The sequence below is a fragment of the Vipera berus genome (genome assembly GCF_964194415.1).
Source record: "Vipera berus genome assembly, chromosome: 6".
In the NCBI taxonomy this organism is placed as follows: Eukaryota; Metazoa; Chordata; class Lepidosauria; order Squamata; family Viperidae; genus Vipera; species Vipera berus.
Genome location: NC_138208.1, coordinates 91,632,243 through 91,650,648, shown reverse-complemented (window position 1 = coordinate 91,650,648; position 18,406 = coordinate 91,632,243). Strand labels below are relative to the sequence as shown.

Below are 18,406 nucleotides of genomic sequence, written 5' to 3'. Positions count from 1 at the left end.
TGCAAAAGTCCTCGCGGCCGCCCGCCTGCCCTGCAAAGACGGGCAGGGGGTGCCCGAGGGGGCCAAGGGTGCAAAAGCGTGCAAACGCTTCCCGCTTCCCCTGGCAAGCCGCAGGGAGACGCCAAGGGTGCAAACGCTTCCCGCTTCCCTTTGCAAACTGGGCTGTGTGTGTGGGTGGGGTGAGACGGGCGAGTGAGGCGGCAAGAGTGCAAAGCGGCGTGCCGACGTGCGCAACGGCTTCTTTGCAAGCCGGAGGGGGGGGGGCTGCCAAGCGTGCAAAAGCCTCGCAGCTTCCCTTTGCAAAGCGGGGCAGGGAGGAAGAGGCGCGCCCCGAAGGCCTTCCCTTCCCCCGGCACAATCGGGGGAGAGCGGCCAGGCGTTGCAAGGGTGCACGGGGGAGGGGGGGGCGGCGGTGAGTTCCAGGCGTGCAACAGGCGTGCAAAGGCGTGCAAGCCTCGCTTCCGGCTTCCCTGCCCAACGGAGGAAGCGCGCAAAGGCCTCCCAGGCCCGGAAGGGGCCGTGCTGCTTCCCCACGTGCGTGTCTCCTCGCAGCGCCGCGTTTCCTCCCTCTGGCTCGCAGCGGGTCGGCCGGCAGAGCCAGACGTCCCCCCCCCCCCAATCCCGGTCAAGATGCGGCCCTCCTGGCCGGGGCTGCGGCGGGCACTGCAGCTGACCCTGGCCATCGTCAAGCCCGACGCGGTGGCCCACCCCCTCGTGCTGGAGGTAAGTGCAAAGCGCCTGCCCAGGGTGGGCTTTGCACCCTCTTGGACTGGGGGGGCGGGTCAACCAGAGGTCTCTAGGGGGGGTTTGCAAGGAGCAGGGGAAAAAAAATTATCCCCCTCCCCCAGCCTTCTAGAGCAGCGTTTCCCAACCTTAGGAACTTGAAGATGCGTGGACTTCAACTCCCAGAATTCCCCAGCCAGCTATGCTGGCTGGGGAATTCTGGGAGTTGAAGTCCACGCATCTTCAAGTTCCTAAGGTTGGGAAACGCAGTTCTAGAGCAGGGTTTCTCCTCCTTGACCGCTTTAAGATGGGTGGACTTCAACTCCCAGAAGTCCACCCACCTTAAAGCCACCAAGGTGGAACGGGACCTAGAAGACAGACTCCTAAGGCTGGAGGGACCTCTGAGGTCTTCTAGTCCAACCCCTCCCTGCTCGAGGCAGGAGACCTTATACCAGAGGCCCCCAACCTTTGGGGCACCAGGGACTGGTTACATGGAGGGCTTGTGTGGTTTCGTGCGCTCAAGGATTTGGCTTTGCTGGTTTGTGCGGACCGGTTGCTGGCGTGCCGCGGGCCAGTGCCGGTTCACGGACCAGGGGTTGGGGACCCCCCCTGCCTTATACCATCCTTATTCCACGTCACGTCTGCTTTTGAAAGGCTCCGGCCGTGGATCCCCCACAACCTTGGGGGGCAGGTGATTCCCCATAGTGGACTAAGAGCTGTGGTTGATGTCCGCCTTCTTCTTGAGGGTGGCCAACACCCCTGAGTGAGGCGTGCAGGACCCCAAGGAAAAAGGAGGCAGCCAATCGCACCTTTAACACTTTCACTGCCACGCTGCAGTTTTCCGCTCTTAGGGAGCCTTCACATCTGGCCAGCTAAGCAACAGAAGGACCAAACAGCTCCATGGTTGGCCGCTGCTTAGGACATCCGTCGGCCTTGATCCAGCTCTGGTGGTCAACCGGATGTTTCTAGGGTGGGGGCAAGCCACGGATGGAAAGCTGCCCCCTGCCCCATCTTAGTTCTGTGGACTTGGGATGGGTGAAGAGGGTCACCACCAGAAACCCACTGGTCAAGGGGGATCCTGTCCTCTGCGAATTGCAGTTGACGTGTCTTATCTCCCCACGTTCTGAGGGCATGAAGATTTATTTGGGTTACCCCAAGAACTGTCTGCTGTGCTGGGTTTCTAGGTTCCCCTCAGATAGCTGCATTGGTGGCACCCCAGTCCCTGGAGAGACCCTCACCCACACCCTGTTCTCCCCTCCCTTCCCTTTGTAGAAGGAGCCGGAGGTCTAGGTCAGGATCTGACTTCCCAGTGGCGCATTGAGTAGACTGTGGGTCACCATCGATCTTTATAGATGGGGGAGCTTAGACTTTCTCTTGACCCAAGACCAGGGGTGGGATTCAAATAGGTGAACGACCGGTTCTCTGTGTGGATGCTGCTTCCGGCAACAAAAAATTAGCTACCGGTTCTGCCGAACTGGTGCGAACCGACTGAATCCCACCACTGCCCAAGACCCCCTCCTTTTGCAGTTGGCTGGCACTCATTTGGGGTCTCCGTTGCATCCCCAACTTCGGTTATTTTGTATATTTTGTGTTTGGGTTATTTCTCTATAAAAATTGGGATTACGGTCATTCAGTGTGAGTTCTAGTGGTCCAACTGACCTCCAGGGAAAATTGGTTGTGGAGAGCTAAGGTCTTCTCCATGTTTGGACCAATCCTGAGCAGATGGCTCAGTTTGAAAATGTTTTGTAGTCTTCAGTCTGAAGTTTATCATGGTTTCAAAAATCTGTTGAGGTGGTCTGTGGAGGTTCTCAAATCATCCAGATCGTGATTGTCCCAAAGGTGGTTTCCTTTTTCCAAAAGGTAAGTGGACTTCCTTGATTATTTTTTTCTTTGAAGACATTTTGCTTCTCATCCAAGAAGCTTCTGAAGAACTGAAGAAGCTTCTTGGAAGAGAAGCGAAATGCTTTCAAAAAGTCCAGTTGCCCTTTGGAGGAAGCACCTTTGGGAGGCCAATTTTCTCCGAAGCTAAGTGAGAAGGTCCCTTGCCCTCACCAAAAGCCCTCTGGCCAATGGCCAGATGGTGCGAGGCCTCTTTCGACTTTTCACGGCCTTCCCCTTGACCTTCTTCTCGGTCTTCTCCTAGGCAGTGCACGAAACCATTCTGAGCCACAAATTCCTGATCGTCCGGACAAAGGATCTCCTCTGGAGCAGGGAGGACAGCCGGAGGTTCTACCAAGAGCATTCAGGTTCTTGTGAAGGCTTCTAGATGCAACAAGGCTAAAATGCTGGTTACTGGGAAAGGCTGGGGAAGGGTCTCTTGTCCTCCAGTCCCGTCTTGGGATCCTCCCCAGTGCATCCCAGTTGGCTTTTGGATATCACAGAAGTTGGGCTAGATGGCCCTCAGGTTTGGTCCAGTTCAGAGTTTCGCTGGTCTGAGGCTTCCTGCACCCCAAAGACTTTCATATCCAGATAAAGGTTCATTAAGAGGGGACCTAGAAACCCCAAACCCCCATTTGAGGGCCTCGAAGAAATAATTTCCAGCTCTCTAGAGACCAAAATCTGGGCCTCCTGGCGTTGGCCGTGTCTGGGTCCCTCATGGGTATGGCGCTGAGCGTCCTTCTGGATGAACCTGCTCCAGGTATGAGCAGACATTCATGCAGTTGGGCTGAAGAAAAGGGTGGGGCTCAAGGCTTAGCCTTCCTGTGGGTGGGATGGCTTCCTGTGGCCGGGGGGGGGTCAAAGGTGAGGTCTTGTAAGCCTTGGCCATCTTGGCTGCTGCAACTCTACGTGAAAGTTGGGATGGGGGCATGCAGACCAAGCCGTAGGTGTTGGGCCCTCCATGCTGGATCCCAGCCACTTTGCGACACAACAGCCCGCCCTCTCGGTTGCTGTGGGTCCTCGCTTGCATGGGGGTCCAGCGGGGTGGAGAGCTGGCAGAGCAGAAGCTGCCTTGTTCCTCACAAGTTCTTCTTCTTCTTCCTTCAGGGCGCTTTTTCTACCGGAGGCTGGTGGAGTTCATGTCCAGGTAGGTCCAAAGCTGCTGGTGAGAAGATCACCTTTCTGTTCCCCTTCAAAGGCCTACTGAGGCCTCTGTTTCCCCCAGCTGCCTTCACACCAAGACCTTAATAGTTTTGTTCTAGAGGAGGGTGAAAGTAGCAAGGGGAGTGCTGAAAAAGAAGGAAAAACGGGCACGACTCCAATCACTTAGTCGCAGCGACCATCTTGACCTTTTTGCCCCCCTGGAGACCCCTGTCAATATTCTGTCTCGCTGTTCCAACGCAAAAGAGGCGGAGAGACCTGCAGCCATAAAAATTTACTGTGTTGTTGGAACAAGAATTAAATTCTCCACCCTATGGAAAGAGCGGTTGCTAAAATTCAGTAAAAAAAAAATCACCCTTCCCATCCATGTTTTATGTCCAGCTGAGAAATAGCAAAAATTCCCAACAGATTCTGGATGGGAAAGATGGGAAACTTTATATATGTGTGTGTGTGTATACATACACATATATATGTATATGTATATATGTATATACATATGTATACATACATAAACATATGCATATATACATACATATGCACACGCACATATATGTATGTATGTATGTAGGTCTTGGCGTATTCGGGTCTTTTCCCATGTAAGCTTGAGGGTGTCTTGGCGACAACCGACTCGGCTGCAAACAATAACTCCTTCATTCAATCAGGATGTAACAACACAGCCAACTAACCCGCTTACAGCAACAAGGCCAGCACCACACACAACCCCACCAATATTTATAGAGAGACGGCAGCTCTGATCACGCTTCGCTCGCACAAGCACGAAGCTGAAGACACCAGCCTGAAGATGACGAGTGGGACCTCGTCAAAACGTCACCAAGACACCCTCAATCCTACACGGGAAAAGACCCAAATACGCCAAGACTACAAGTGTGTGTGTGTGTGTGTGTGTCTTGGCGTATTCGGGTCTTTGCCCGTGTAGGATTGAGGGTGTCTTGGCGACGTTTTGACGAGGTTCCACTCGTCATCTTCAGGCTGGTGTCTTCGGCTTCGTGCTTGTGCGAGCAAAGCGTGATCGGAGCTGCCGTATATATGTGTGTGTGTGTGTGTGTGTGTGTGTATGTAAATTATTCAAATTGCTAATAAAGAATTTTGGGAGGCTGAGATGATCATTTCGAACTCTTTATGTTCTCATCAGTCAGTCATACCCTTTATCTGAGATTCGAACCTGGGCTGATTATATATTAGGCAGTTGTTTTAACTTCCTGAGCCACAGGTTCTTTCTCTCTTTTATTAGCTAGAAGGCAAGGCAAATGTGTGTTAAGTATTTGTCAAGGCTTTTTGAGTGCACCTTGCTAATTAACTCTTTCATTCCTGTTTTGGCCTGACTCGAGGCTTATCCACAGGATATAGTCAACTTATGACAGCTCATTATTTGTGTAAATTATTCAAATTGCTAATAAAGAATTTTGGGAGGCTGAGATGATCATTTCGAACTCTTTATGTTCTCATCAGTCAGTCATCAGAAGGTCGGCAGTTTGGCGGGTCAAATCCCGAGTGCCGCGTAACAGAGTGAGCACCTGTTACTCGTCCCAGCTTCTGCCAACCTAGCAGTTCGGAAGCACGTAAAAATGCAAGTAGAAAAATAGGGACCACTCCGGTGGGAAGGGAACAGCGTTCCGTGCGCCTTTGGCGTCTAGTCATGCCGGCCACATGACCACGGAGACGTCCTCGGACAAGCGCTGGCTTTTCGGCTTTGAAACGGAGATGAGCACCGGCCCCTAGAGTTGGAAATGACTAGCATGCATGTGCGGGGGAACCTTTACATTAAAGAGAAAAATATTTTAAATTGTAGGAAAAGTTTTACTAGCTGTAGTGTTGCCTCCTTTATCAAGATATTTGTACCTGTGTGTACATGCATGTTTGTGTGTGTATAAAAATGGGTCCTAATTTGGACACTTAACAAAAACTCAGCTGTCCAGAGAAGACTGTGATGCTGGGAAGGGTGGACGTGTGTTTGTGTTTGTGTGTTTGTGTGTGTGAGTGTGTGTACACTCGGTTAGCATGGTTGGAGTATCTGGAAGATCGGACACGGGACAGACCTTCCCAAAAGCACCTGTGTGGTGACTGCATTGATGTGAAAACCTAATGAAAAAGATGTGTGTTGTGTTGTGTTGAAGTTGCATTGACCACCAGGAGGCAGCAGACGACCAGTTTCATGCATGGCTGGAAATTACTGTTTGAGGCTTGAGCTGCCCAGGGCTAGGTCCAAGCGCTTTCCCTGTTGACGTTCCAGGTGGGAAATGTGGGTGTCGTTCTAGATCGAAAGGACTCTAGATTCTGAGGGAGGAAGGAAGGAAGGAAGGAAGGAGAAAGGAAAGGAAGGAAGGAAGAGGCAGGGAAGGAAAGCAAGGAAGATGGAAGGAATGGAGGAGGAAAGAAAAAAGAGATGAAGGAAGGGGAAAGAAGGAAGGGGGGAGGGGATGGAAGGAAGGAAGGAAAGAAGGGAGAGAGAAGAAGGAAAGGAGAAGAGGGAAGGAAGGACAAGGATCCAGAAATAGGCAGAGACCAGGGCGTCCCACGGATCTCTCTCTCCTCGCCCTTTCAGTGGCCCCCTGAGAGTTTATATTCTGGCCCACGAGGAAGCCGTCTCTCGCTGGAGATCCCTGATGGGTCCCACCAAGGTGTATCGTGCCCGCCACACCGCCCCGGGATCCATCCGTGGGACTTTGGGCCTCACCGACACCCGGAACACCGTCCACGGCTCAGGTGAGCCCCAGAGCGGGATTCGCGTGGCCTCCACGGGTGGCTCCTGAAGGCCTGGGACACTTCAGGTCGTGCGAAACAAGCGCTCAAAACTGGGGGGGGGTCCCAGATGGGTGAAGGGCGAGACGTTCACCATCCGCTTTGGATGTGGAAAATCAGCGCCACGGATTGGATCCCTTGTGCCCAACCTAATCTGCCCCGCGAACAATCAAAATTGATTCTGTTGGGCCAGTTCTAGAGATATTGGGGGGGGGGTCTCGGGTGCCTGCATGTCTTCTCCAGATATTTGGGAAATTCAGTGCCCCCCAGCAGTGCAGGCAGGATTGGTGCAGATCGGTGCACAGCGGCAGACCAAGAAAGCGTGCTAACGTGCTCCTCCCCTTAAAAGGAGAGAACGGTGAAAGATCCTGAATTCTTTTTATTCCAGAATAAGAAGTGAGGATTGGGGTAAAAAACGAAGGTATCGGGATTCTTCGCTTCAGCCCGACTCGTAAAAGCCCGGGTGAGGGTCCCAACTACGGGGAGGGGGGAACCCCAAAAGGTTAAATCTTGGCAAGTGGAACAAACTTTTATTAAAACCGAGACGTTTCGTTACTCGTCGAAAGAAAACGTCTTCAGTCAAAACGCAAATTTTGGGTTGTCAGAGAGGAGTTGGAAGGAACCAACTCTTGCCATGCAGACTGCAGTGTGTGTGTGTGTGTGTTTCCCCCCCCCCCCCCAAATGAAAAGCAACATGTAAACCTGAGACTTTTGTTCTGGATGATTGAGTCTTCATTTACATACAGGAAGGGATCTTGACCAGTAAGCTGGCTGGGGGATTCTGGGAGTTGAAGTCCACACACTTTCCAGGTTGAAAAAAAAAACTGATCTGAAGGAATTCATGTTAAAGGCGGTCCTTGACTTAACGACCGTTGCAGCATCCCCGTGGTCAAATTTCAGAGGCTCGGCAACTGGCATGTACTTGTGACCGTTGCAGTGTCCTGGGGGGGTGTCACGTGATCAGCTTTTCTGACCTTCTGACCAGCTAAGTCAGGGGTGTCAAACTCAATTTCATTGAGGGCCGCATCAGCATTGCGCTTGCCCTCGGGGCCGGGTGGGTGTGGCCGGGGTGGGCGTGGTCTACTGGGTGGGTGTGGCTAGAGTGCGTATGGCCTACTGAGTGGGCGTGACCAGCTCTACATCGTTGGCATCAAGGGTGTCTATGGGGGCCTGGGCAGGAGTGGGACAGATCTGAGGGTCTCTGGCAGAAGGAGGGTCTCTGGGCCAGGGCCAAGGCAGTGGGGGCCGTTCCCTCACTGTTTCCAGGATGGCTTCGGGGGCCACATGAAACCACTTCGCGGGCCGGATCCGGCCCCCGGGCCTTGTGTTTGACATGTCTGAGCTAAGTCAAGGGGGAAGGCGGATTCATTTAGCAAGGAATAAGTTTCCTGACAGCGAGAACAATCAACCCGCGGAAGGGCCTGCCTCCAGAAGTTGTGGGTGCTCCATCACTGGAGGATTTTAAGAAAAAATCAATCAGGATAGAGCTGGAAGGGGTCTTGGAGGTCTTCTAGTCCAACCCCCTGCTCTAGCAGGAGACCCTATACGGAGGCTGGGCAGCCATTTGTCTGAAACGGTACAGGGTTTCCTGCCTGAGCAGGGGGCTGGACTAGAAGACCTCCAAGGTCCCTTCCTGCCCTGTTATTTTATCGTTCGGTTATTCTCTTCTTCCTCCTCCCCAGACTCTGCAGCCTCAGCCAGCAAGGAAATTTCCTTCTTCTTCCCGGATTTCAACGAAGAGGAGTGGTACCAGCGTGAGGAGCCACAGCTTTGCAGAGAAACGTGTGGTCCTCACCTGGTCCTGGGTTGCAACCTGAAAGACAGCTAGACGGAGCTGTGAACTGGGCTTCTGCCGTGTCCAGTGGGCAGCCCTCATGAGCTGCAGCTTTATCCCAGCAGGCCAACTTTGCGGTCAGGACGCACCCAGCAGATGGGGGGAGGGTTGCCCGTCTTCCTGTGCCAGAGACCTCCATTGTGCAGCCTTCACCGATTCTCACCTTCCCCAGGGGTGTTCCAGGCAGGGGGCAGAGTTTCCAGGCTGGGGTGGGGGGCAGCAGCCTGCCTTGGTTCTCTTGAAGCACCTGGGACCAAGGATGACGTCCTTAACCAGAATAGACCTGCCCCCAACTGGTCTTCTCAGAAGAACTGGAAGAACTTTGAAGAAGAACAGAGGGTCACCATCCTGGAAACAAAAGCCAGATTTAAGGATAGTGTTCTGTCCCAGCCTATGTGCGTTCTTGTTACTTCACAAAGACAGCCCCTCTTTTTAACAGTAGGCTGGAAAAATAAACCCTTTTTATTTGAGTGACAGACCTGATTCTGAAGGAGACCTTGTCCAAAAGGAAAAGCATGAATCAAACAGGAAATAACTCACAGGCAAAACAAACAGACCATGATCTCTTGACACTGAAGTTCTTTGCAAACGGTTGCCTCTAGCAACCGACCCTGCCCACACATTCCCCTTTTGTTACGCAGCCTTCAAGGTGTGGCTTCTCACTGCTTTCTCCTTCTCCCCTGGAGGTACCCCATTGCCTCCCTCTGTCCTACTCCTGTGACCCGTCTGCGTTTACGAGCATCTCTGAGGTCTTCCAGCTGTGTTCCTCAGAGTCCAACTCAGCTTCCCAGCACAGCTGGCTCTCAGCTTGAGCACACGTGGAAGGACCAGGCTCTCCATTAGTTTGTAAGTCCTGCAGCTCATCAGAGCCTCCCTCCGACTTCCCCAGACTCAAGTGCCGGGATCACAGGCTGGCATGGAATCACAACAGATGGCCTTTTCTGGGGTCAAGCCTGCTCTAGGCTGTCTTCCCCCCTGTCTCAAGCTGGATCGAAAAATCGAGCCCCCCCCTCCAATTGCAGGACGCACAAGCCTGAACTTTTCTCTTGGCTTGCACGTTGGGCAAACCCATCCTGGTTTGTGTGTGTAGGACTCCTAGACCGTTGGGAAAAAAGGTGCTCCTTCTCTTAATGGTCAACTTTGTGGTGGGAACCCTTTGTGGTTCACAACTGGATGGTCAGTCTTGGTTTGGGAAGGGGTCTGAAAGGGCTGTGGAGCTGGACAGTGATGGGGCTCCTCACCCTCCTGTATGCCCCTCTCAGCCTCACCACCCATGTTATACTTCATGCAACTCATCCACGGGGAACAGAAGCATGGAGGCTACCAAACAGTTGTAGGCATCTGGATCCCATGCAGGTGCCTGAAGATCAGGGTGTCCAATCTTGTCAAACTTTAAGACTTGTGGACTTCAACTCCCAGAATTTGCTGGCTGGGGAATTCTGGGAGTTGAAGTCCACAAGTCTTAAAACTTGACAAGGTAGGACAGCCCTGCCTTAGACTCTGGGGTGCCCAGCAAAGGACACCAAAAGGTCCCTTGTGATCCTCCAAGCATCATCTCCTCCTTTGGAGAGTTTGGCCTTTGACCTGATCGTATATCTTCCTAAAGTGCTGAACCCAAGAAAGTTGCTTTTTTCTTTTCCAAAAAGTGAGCAAACATCAAGGAAGGGTTCACCTCCTCCATCTTGGCATTCCTTCCACTGAGACAGCAAGTATTAAGTATTATTAAGAAGAGACTGGACAGTCACTTTTTCTGAGATGGTGTAGGTTGTCCTGCTTGAGCAGGGGGCTGGACTACAAGACCTCCAGGGTCCCTTTCAGCTCTGCTCTGCTCTACTCTACTCTGTTACCAGCTGGGGAGGCAATACAGGGTTTGCACCCTCAAAACCAACAGAAAAATTACCATTTATGGGATTTTCTTTCTGCCAATCGGATGGACTCTGCTGCTTTTTAGACCTGATGGTTAAATACATCCTTGTTCAGTGGAAGGATGACACCCACTCCAGCCTGGCCTTCAACCCAGCCTGGCCTGCTGGATCTTCCCCAGGAATGAAAGGTGAAATATGCTCGCCTAGAATCCTTGTTAAGGAACAATTAACAAGGATTTTTTTAAAAAAATATTAATTACTGTAATCCCTATTTTGGGTACAAATTCTCCAAACTTATTTAGCTTATTGGTAAATTATTCCTGCCAGGGTGGGGTGGTTTAGAGTTTATTGGGGTTTTATTTCTGTATACCGCTCGGAGTCACTTGGTCAGTTGGGCAGCCGCATAAATTTTCTTAATAAAATAAAAATAAATAAATTTGCTAGATAGGATAAAAAGTGGCACCGAATCTGAGTGACTGGCAAAGCATAAGAAGATTGTCAAGGCGGGACTAGAACTCGCCATCTCCTGGTGATTGGCCCAAAGTCACCCAGTTGGCTTTCATTCCTAAGGCGGGACTAGAATTCACCGACTCCTGGTGATTGGCCCAGTCACCCAGTTGCCTTTTTCATGGCTATGGCAGGACTTGAACTTATAGTCTCTCACTTGGTGCCTTAACCCCTAGCTGTATGTTTGAAGCCTCCATCTTGATCTTTTTAAAAAACCACATAACACACTCAAAGTGTGAAGGAGGTTTTTTCTTAGAATCAAAGCCGCTTCCAAGCTGAAGGAAGGGAAAATGGTGCTCCTGGGTTAGATTAACCAAAGCGATACAATTTTACGGAAGGTCTAATTGAGATATAAATTTTTCTCAACCCTTCAACGGGGAAGCATTATTGAAAGTAAAAACAGAGTTGGGAACCTCTTATGACTATCTACCATTTTTAATTATAAGATTGCAGCTTCCCATCTTTACACCATGTAATTTCTATTATAAATTGTAGTTAATTTGCAGTTGAGGTAGATGACACCGGTTTATAAAGGAGATCAAGGCAACTTGGCGAAAGGATGTGGGAAGCCAAATGGGTGGGCTTTAAGGCGAAGAATACTTGACCCACGTTGGGCTGGACACATTGTGGACTGCGTGGGTCTGAAATTGAAGCCTGGTTTGCAAGGTAACAGCGTTCCGTGCGCCTTTGGCGTCTAGTCATGCCGGCCACATGACCACGGAGACGTCCTCGGACAAGCGCTGGCTCTTCGGCTTTGAAACGGAGATGAGCACCGGCCCCTAGAGTCGGAAACGACTAGCACGCATGTGCGGGGGAAACTTTACCTTTTTACCTTGCAAGATGGAACCATAACAATCCATGAAAAATCAGGGTTGAGCATTCTGGGCAGACCAGACCACTACAGATTCTTCAACAAAGCTTAATGAAGCAAAATACATGAATCCAGGCAGTGAAATGGACCAGTGACCTGGGTGTGGGGTGTCAGGGAAAGGAACATCTCACGGCCAATGTACTGTGGGACAACTCATCACGGGAGAAGAATTACACCAGGGCTCTTCAAACTTGGCAACTTGTGGACTTCAACTCCCAAAATTCCTCAGCCAGCCACAAGTCTTAAAGTTGCCAAGTTTGAAGAGCCCTGGTGTAATTCTTTTAAAATATTTTTTAAAATTACTTGGAATAATTGAATTGTTGAACTGTCCCTGGTGAGTTGTCCTACAGCGAATTGGCCGTGCTGAATTGGCTGTGTCGAGCGGTCCCATTCTACCGCGTTGGAGATTATCTATATAAAAACAAATGATGCACAGAATTCCATGTTGTTGTTGTTTTAAATCCTTCTCCCATTGATGGGGAGTCTGTCTTTGTCAATCCTGAGTCCTCTCCTGGGAATTTGAGGGTTCTGGTCAGGATCTTAAGTTGTTCCTGGCACTGCACCGTCCTGGACAGAGAGTCGTATGTCATTCCTGGGATCTGTTCGAAAACCTCTTCTGGAACAGTCACAGCCCCGAGTGCTCTTACCACACCGGATCCACTTTGGCCTTGACTTTCCACATCCTCTCCGGTTCCCCCTTCAGGCTCCAATGCTTGTCCAGCTCCACCTTGATGCTGCTGTCACCTGGCACCACTGCATCTATCACCATCGTTGTGTTTTGGTCTTCTCTACTACTGCAATGTCTGCTTGATTGGCCAGTCCCTGCTTCTCTGTCTGGCTCACAGGATCTCAACTTGTTCTCCATGACCTTTTATAGGATCTCCCACCTGGATTTAGGAGGGTGTAGCCCAGGGGTAGACAACCTCATAAAAGAGCCAAGGTTGCCTACCCCTGGTCTAGCCCATGCTCTGTGCAGATGCTTCTCTACTTGGTTCTGCTTGGATGTGCTATTCCTGCCTGCATCTTGCACCTTGCCTCTCTGTGTTGGAGTGTCTGAAGCCTCCTTACGTCGCCTGCCCCTTGGATCCTGTCTGGTGTGGGAGACCCCTGCTTCTGTGGGTCTGGTGCCCAGTGCCTGTTTTGTGCTGCCGTGATCGGTGCCTCAGGCCTGTCTTTTGTGTAGCCCTTTCTGGCCACTGGTGGGAATTCATTGTGTCTGCCCCCTCGGCTATCTGTAGGAGAATATTTGTAGCTCAGGGTGGAAAGGAGTGTGTGTGGGTGGTCCCTGGTGCCAAATCCGTTTTCTCAGGATTTCTGTTTCCTGAACAAACTTCAGATGGAGCTTCCAACTGGAATTAAATTCGGCCCGTCTCTTTTCTCTAATCAGAGCTGACAGTTTTGCCATCCCAGCCAGCTCCACCAACTTCAACAAGCACACTTCCATTCTGGCTATCGCCACATTCTTCCAACAATGAGCATATAGAAGTCTTGTTGCCATGCAATTTTCCCGAAGTTGTGCCCATCAATCTTCACTAAAATATCTCTGCTTATGAAAAAAATGGGCAGATGGAAAGGAAGTTTAGCCAGGCAGGCAGGGAGGGAGGAAAGAAAAAGAAAGAAAGAAAAAGAGAAAGAAAGAAAGAAAAAAGGAAGGAAGGAAGAAAGAAAGAAAGAAAGAAAGAAAGAAAGAAAGAAAGAAAGAAAGAAAGAAAGAAAGAAAGAGAAAGAAAGAAAAAGAAAGAAAGAGAGAGAAAAGAAAGAAAGAAAGAAAGAGAAAAAGAAAAAGAAAGAAAGAAAGAGAGAGAGAGAGAAAAGAAAGAAAGAAAGGAAAGAAAGAAAGAAAGAAAAAGAAAGAAAGAAAGAAAAAGAAAGAAAGAAAGAAAGAAAGAAAGAAAGAAAGAAAGAAAGAAAGAAAGAAAGAAAAAGAAAGAGAGGCTGGCTTTTGGTTCCAAAGGCCGACTCTTAAAATAACCTACGTGGTCAAACATCAAAAAGCAAATGAACTGCAGCTTTGTGTATTAGGAAACAGATACACCTTGGGGCAGGTGAAGAAGTTGGTCAGGAGAATGCCTAAGTTTGTCCCTTCTTTTTTTTTTAAAGAAACTTCATGTTCAAATAAGAGAAGAATGAAGTGGATGGCATCTCCCCCAGGAAGAACTCAAGAAGCCCCGGAGAGCTGAGGGCTGTGATTGTGACAAGAAAGTTAACAACTCCCTCTGCACCTTGTTTAATCCTTCCAGAAAAACAACCTGGTTGACAGTGCCGTCTCCCCCCTGCCAATTCCACCCCATTAGCAGCCTCCCTGGGGGGCTCTTTCAAGGTGCCAGCAGAAGTCTCCGACGAAGAAGCAGAGCTGGAAAACTTCCTGATCAACTTTGCCAATTAAGTCTTCTTGACACTAACCGGCTAATTAGTAACAAGTATTCTCTGAAGATGAACATATTTTAATTCAGCTATGAGGACTAAGGTCTCCTGGCTTAGCAAGGTAAGAACTTAATGAAACCCAACAGCATAGAACAGAGATGAACAACTAGGCAAGGGGTAGGCAACCTTGGCTCTTTTATGACTCGTGGACTTCAACTCCCAGAATTCCTGAGCCAGCCATGCTGAGAGGAAAGGGAGAGGTTTCCAAGCTGAGCCATGCTGGCTCAGGAATTCTGGGAGTTGAAGTCCACGAGTCATGAAGGGGCCATAGTTCCCCCATGCTGGCTCAGGAATTCTGGGAGTTGAAGTCCACGAGTCATGAGGAGGCCACAGTTCTCCCATGCTGGCTCAGGAATTCTGGGAGTTGAAGTCCATGAGTCATGAGGAGGCCACAGTTCTCCCATGCTGGCTCAGGAATTCTGGGAGTTGAAGTCCACCAGTCATGAGGGGGCCACAGTTCCCCCATGCTGGCTCAGGAATTCTGGGAGTTGAAGTCCACGAGTCATGAGGAGACTGTAGTTCCCCCATGCTGGCTCAGGAATTCTGGGAGTTGAAGTCCACGAGTCATGAAGGGGCCATAGTTCCCCCATGCTGGCTCAGGAATTCTGGGAGTTGAAGTCCAGGAGTCATGAGGAGGCCACAGTTCTCCCATGCTGGCTCAGGAATTCTGGGAGTTGAAGTCCACGAGTCATGGGGCCACAGTTCCCCCATGCTGGCTCAGGAATTCTGGGAGTAGAAGTCCACAAATCATGAAGGGGCCACAGTTCCCCCAGGCTGGCTCAGGAATTCTGGGAGTTGAAGTCCACAAGTCATGAGTGGGCCACAGTTCCCCCATGCTGGCTCAGGAATTCTGGGAGTTGAAGTCCATGAGTCATAAAAGAGCCAAGGTTGCCTACCCTTGAACTAGGGCCTCTTTATGCCCTGTGTGTCATGGATTCGATCGACAGAGACAAATAAAGCAGAACTCCGAGGCTTGCAAATTCCTCAAAGAATGTGTTTATTGATACAGAGTATTGGCACTTCAAAAGTGAAACCAAGTCTGAAGAGATGCATAACGATTCCCCAGTACAAAGTTAAGAAATCCCACCTCTATTGCTATGCCAACAACTATGTTTCCCCATTCAGCTTGTTGGCGGGTTTTGCATGAAGCACCCAGCCTGCAGTCTCGGGAACAGCCGATGACCTTGGTTCCCACGAGAGAGAAAGTCTGTTTTGTTTAGCGCAACACCTGGCAAACCCCCTCCCTCCATGCTATGCAGCAACTAGGAAGAAGAAGGACAAGAAAGATGGCTGCAGCCATGCTCATTCTAAAGTTGATGGTCAGCTCCATTCAGAAAGAAAAAAATCTCCTGCAGGGGGAACAGAAATCAGGTTATCCGTCCCCTCAGGGCTTGTGAGGGTACTTATCATATATATTTTTTATTATTTTTTTTTATTTTAATCCCATTTATATCCCGCCCTTCTCCAAAGACTCAGGGCGGCTTACAATCTAAAGCACAATGTGCTTAGCAATAGCCTTCATCCTATGTATATACCTGCTTATTAGGGCTTTGCCCCCCCCCCCACAGCATTATTACAAAGTCAGCTTGTTGCCCCCAACAATCTGGGTCCTCATTTTACCTACCTCGGAAGGATGGAAGGCTGAGTCAACCTTGAGCCTGGTGGGAGGCGAACCTGCACTAATTGCAGGCAGCTGGTGTTACTTAAGGAGGCATTAGCCCACTGCTCCACCAAGGCTCTTGCGAAGGCCTATCTGCCTTCACATTGGTACATTTCACCCACGTAGCCTCTGAAAGGGGACAAGATATCCCACTTTTGCCTTGTGCAAGCAAGAGTCCAGAATAGGTTTGACGTCATAATGGGTCTCTTCCCTCCACCACCCCTGGACCAGGCGGCTCTTTTGGAATAGGTCTTAAGGTGGATTCTGACACCGGTTTTAAAAGACTGCAATTAAACACAGGATGGACTTTCCCCAACAATCGCGGAAGTTTTAATTCCACCGACACAGGGTTTATGATCCTGTTAATGGGGCCAGGGAACTTCAGACCCAGTTTCTTGCTGGGAAATTTTAACCGTAGATATTTCGCTGAAAGATAAACTAATTGTCCGACATAAAAAAGGGTTTGTCTGCTTGTTCCTTGTAAACCTTAGCCAATCCTTTCTTCACGTTCACCCAAACCCCATGGAAAGATGTCACCCATCGGTCCAAGGTCTGGGGAGTTGGTGGCTCCTGTGGGAACTCAGGCATGGGCACAAAATCTCTACCCATCACTATTTTGCATGGGGTGAGACCAGTATTACTGTGCACACTATTACTGTAGGCTACCTCTGCAAAAGGTAAAAGGTCAGCCCAATTCGACTGCTGGCAATTCACATACCATCTGAAATGCTGTCCCGCTGTTGCGTTAGCTTTTTCAGTGGCACCATAAGTATTTGGATGAAAAGCAGGTGAAGGCCCCTGGGAGGACCCCATCAGTTTAACAAACTCCCTCCAAAATTTTGCAGTAAACTGCACCCCTCTGTCAGAGATAATCCACTTTGGGGCACCATGGAGCCGGTACACGTACTGCAAAAACAGTTTGGTTCATTTCTGGGCAGAAGGAAGTCCCAAGCAAGCGATGAAAGGTGCCTGTTTGGGAAATAAATCTATCACAGTCCATATCACAGTGTTTCCCTTGCTCCCAGGTAATTCTACTATAAAATCCATGACTATCTCCTCCCAAGGCTGAGAGGTGTTGGCCACTTACTGTAATAATCCTGGGATTTTTCCAGGACACTTCTTCACGATAGCACAAGTGGCACAACTTTTTACATAACTCTCTATGTCTTTTTTCATTTTTGACCACCAGAATTGCCTCTGCACTAGATGCAATGTTTTTAAAAATCCAAAGTGACCTGCTTGCTTAGCGTCATGACTCCGTTGCAACATCTGGAGTCTGAGGCTTTCTGGGAGGTATAACTTAGAGCCTTTACAAGCTAATCCCCCTCTTAAAGTCAATATAGACCTATTATCTTTGAACCAGGCATCCTGGTGCCATAAAAACAGAATAGAAACACAAGTAAAGATAGGCAAGAAAATGGTAAGTGAGCACCTGTCCAGCTTAGACGAGTTCAAATCAGCAGGACCAGATGGATTACACCCCACGGTTCTCAAGGAACTGGCAGACGTGATCTCAGAACCACTGAACTATATTTTTCAAAGATCCTGGAGCACTGGGGAACTACCAGAGGACTGGAAGAGAGCTGATGTAGTTCCCATCTTCAAAAAAGGGGGGAAAATAGATCCAGGAAACTACAGACCTATCAGCCTGACCTGAACACCCGGGAAGATTCTGGAAAAGATAATCAAACAATGAATCAACGAATACCTAGAGGCAAACAAAGTCATTACTAAAAGCCAACATGGGTTTGCCAAAAACAGATCATGCCAGACAAATCTTATCGCATTCTTTGACCAAGTGACAAAATTAGTGGACCAGAGGAATGCTGTAGATATAATTTACTTGGACTTCAGTAAGGCATTTGATAAAGTAGATCACAACCTACTACTTGATAAGATAGAAAAATGTGGGTTAAACAGCATCACCAACAGATGGATTCGTAGCTGGCTGACAGGCCGTAGTCGGTGTGTGGTCCTCAATGGAACCGCATCTACATGGAGGGAAGTGTGTAGTGGGGTGCCCCAGGGCTCTGTTCTGGGCCTGGTGCTCTTCAACATCTTCATCAACAATTTGGACAAGGGGATAGATGGGGAACTCATCAAATTTGCAGATGACACCAAGCTGGCAGGAATAGCCAACACTCCAGAAGACAGGGTTAAGATACAGGAGGATCTGGACAGACTTGAACACTGGGCACTATCTAACAAAATGAAATTCAGTGGTGAAAAAAGTAAGTTTCTGCATTTAGGCAAGAAAAACCAAATGTACAGGTATATTATAGGGGGTACCTTGCTCAATAATAGTAACTGTGAGAGGGATCTCGGAGTCCTAGTAGACAATCACTTCAATATGAGCCAGCAGTGTGCTGCAGCTGCCAAAAAAGCCAACACAGTGCTAGGCTGCATTAACAGAGGGATAGAATCAAGATCAAGTGAAGTACTAATACCACTTTACAAGGCCTTGGTAAGGCCACACTTGGAATCCTGCATTCAGTTTTGGTCACCACGATGTAAAAAAGATGTTGAGACTCTAGAAAGAGTACAGAGAAGAGCAACAAAGATGATTAGAGGCTAAAACATACAAGGAATGGTTGCTGGAATTGGATATGTCTAGTTTAACGAGTTGGACCATAAAAAAGGCTGAGCACCAAAGAATTGAGGCCTGTAAACTACGGTGCTGGAGAAGACTCCTGCGAGTCCCTTGGACTGCAAGGCGATCAAAA

At 49.4% G+C, this 18,406-nt stretch overlaps 2 protein-coding genes across 2 annotated transcripts in view; one reads left to right on the top strand and one right to left on the bottom strand.

The window, feature by feature from the left end:
* Positions 1-18,406, bottom strand: part of SHANK3 (SH3 and multiple ankyrin repeat domains 3) — a gene marked incomplete at both ends in the record, with an annotated part of 518,002 nt that overhangs the window by 353,917 nt on the left and 145,679 nt on the right. The gene's annotated exons all lie outside the window — the stretch shown is intronic.
* On the top strand, positions 127-10,473 carry LOC308669559 (nucleoside diphosphate kinase 6-like). The gene is made up of 5 exons (XM_081330323.1): positions 127-723; positions 2,867-2,969; positions 3,709-3,748; positions 6,326-6,486; positions 8,205-10,473. Exons 1-5 carry the CDS (start codon positions 631-633, stop codon positions 8,348-8,350), a joined length of 543 nt encoding a protein of 180 aa, XP_081186449.1. The 5' UTR covers positions 127-630; the 3' UTR covers positions 8,351-10,473.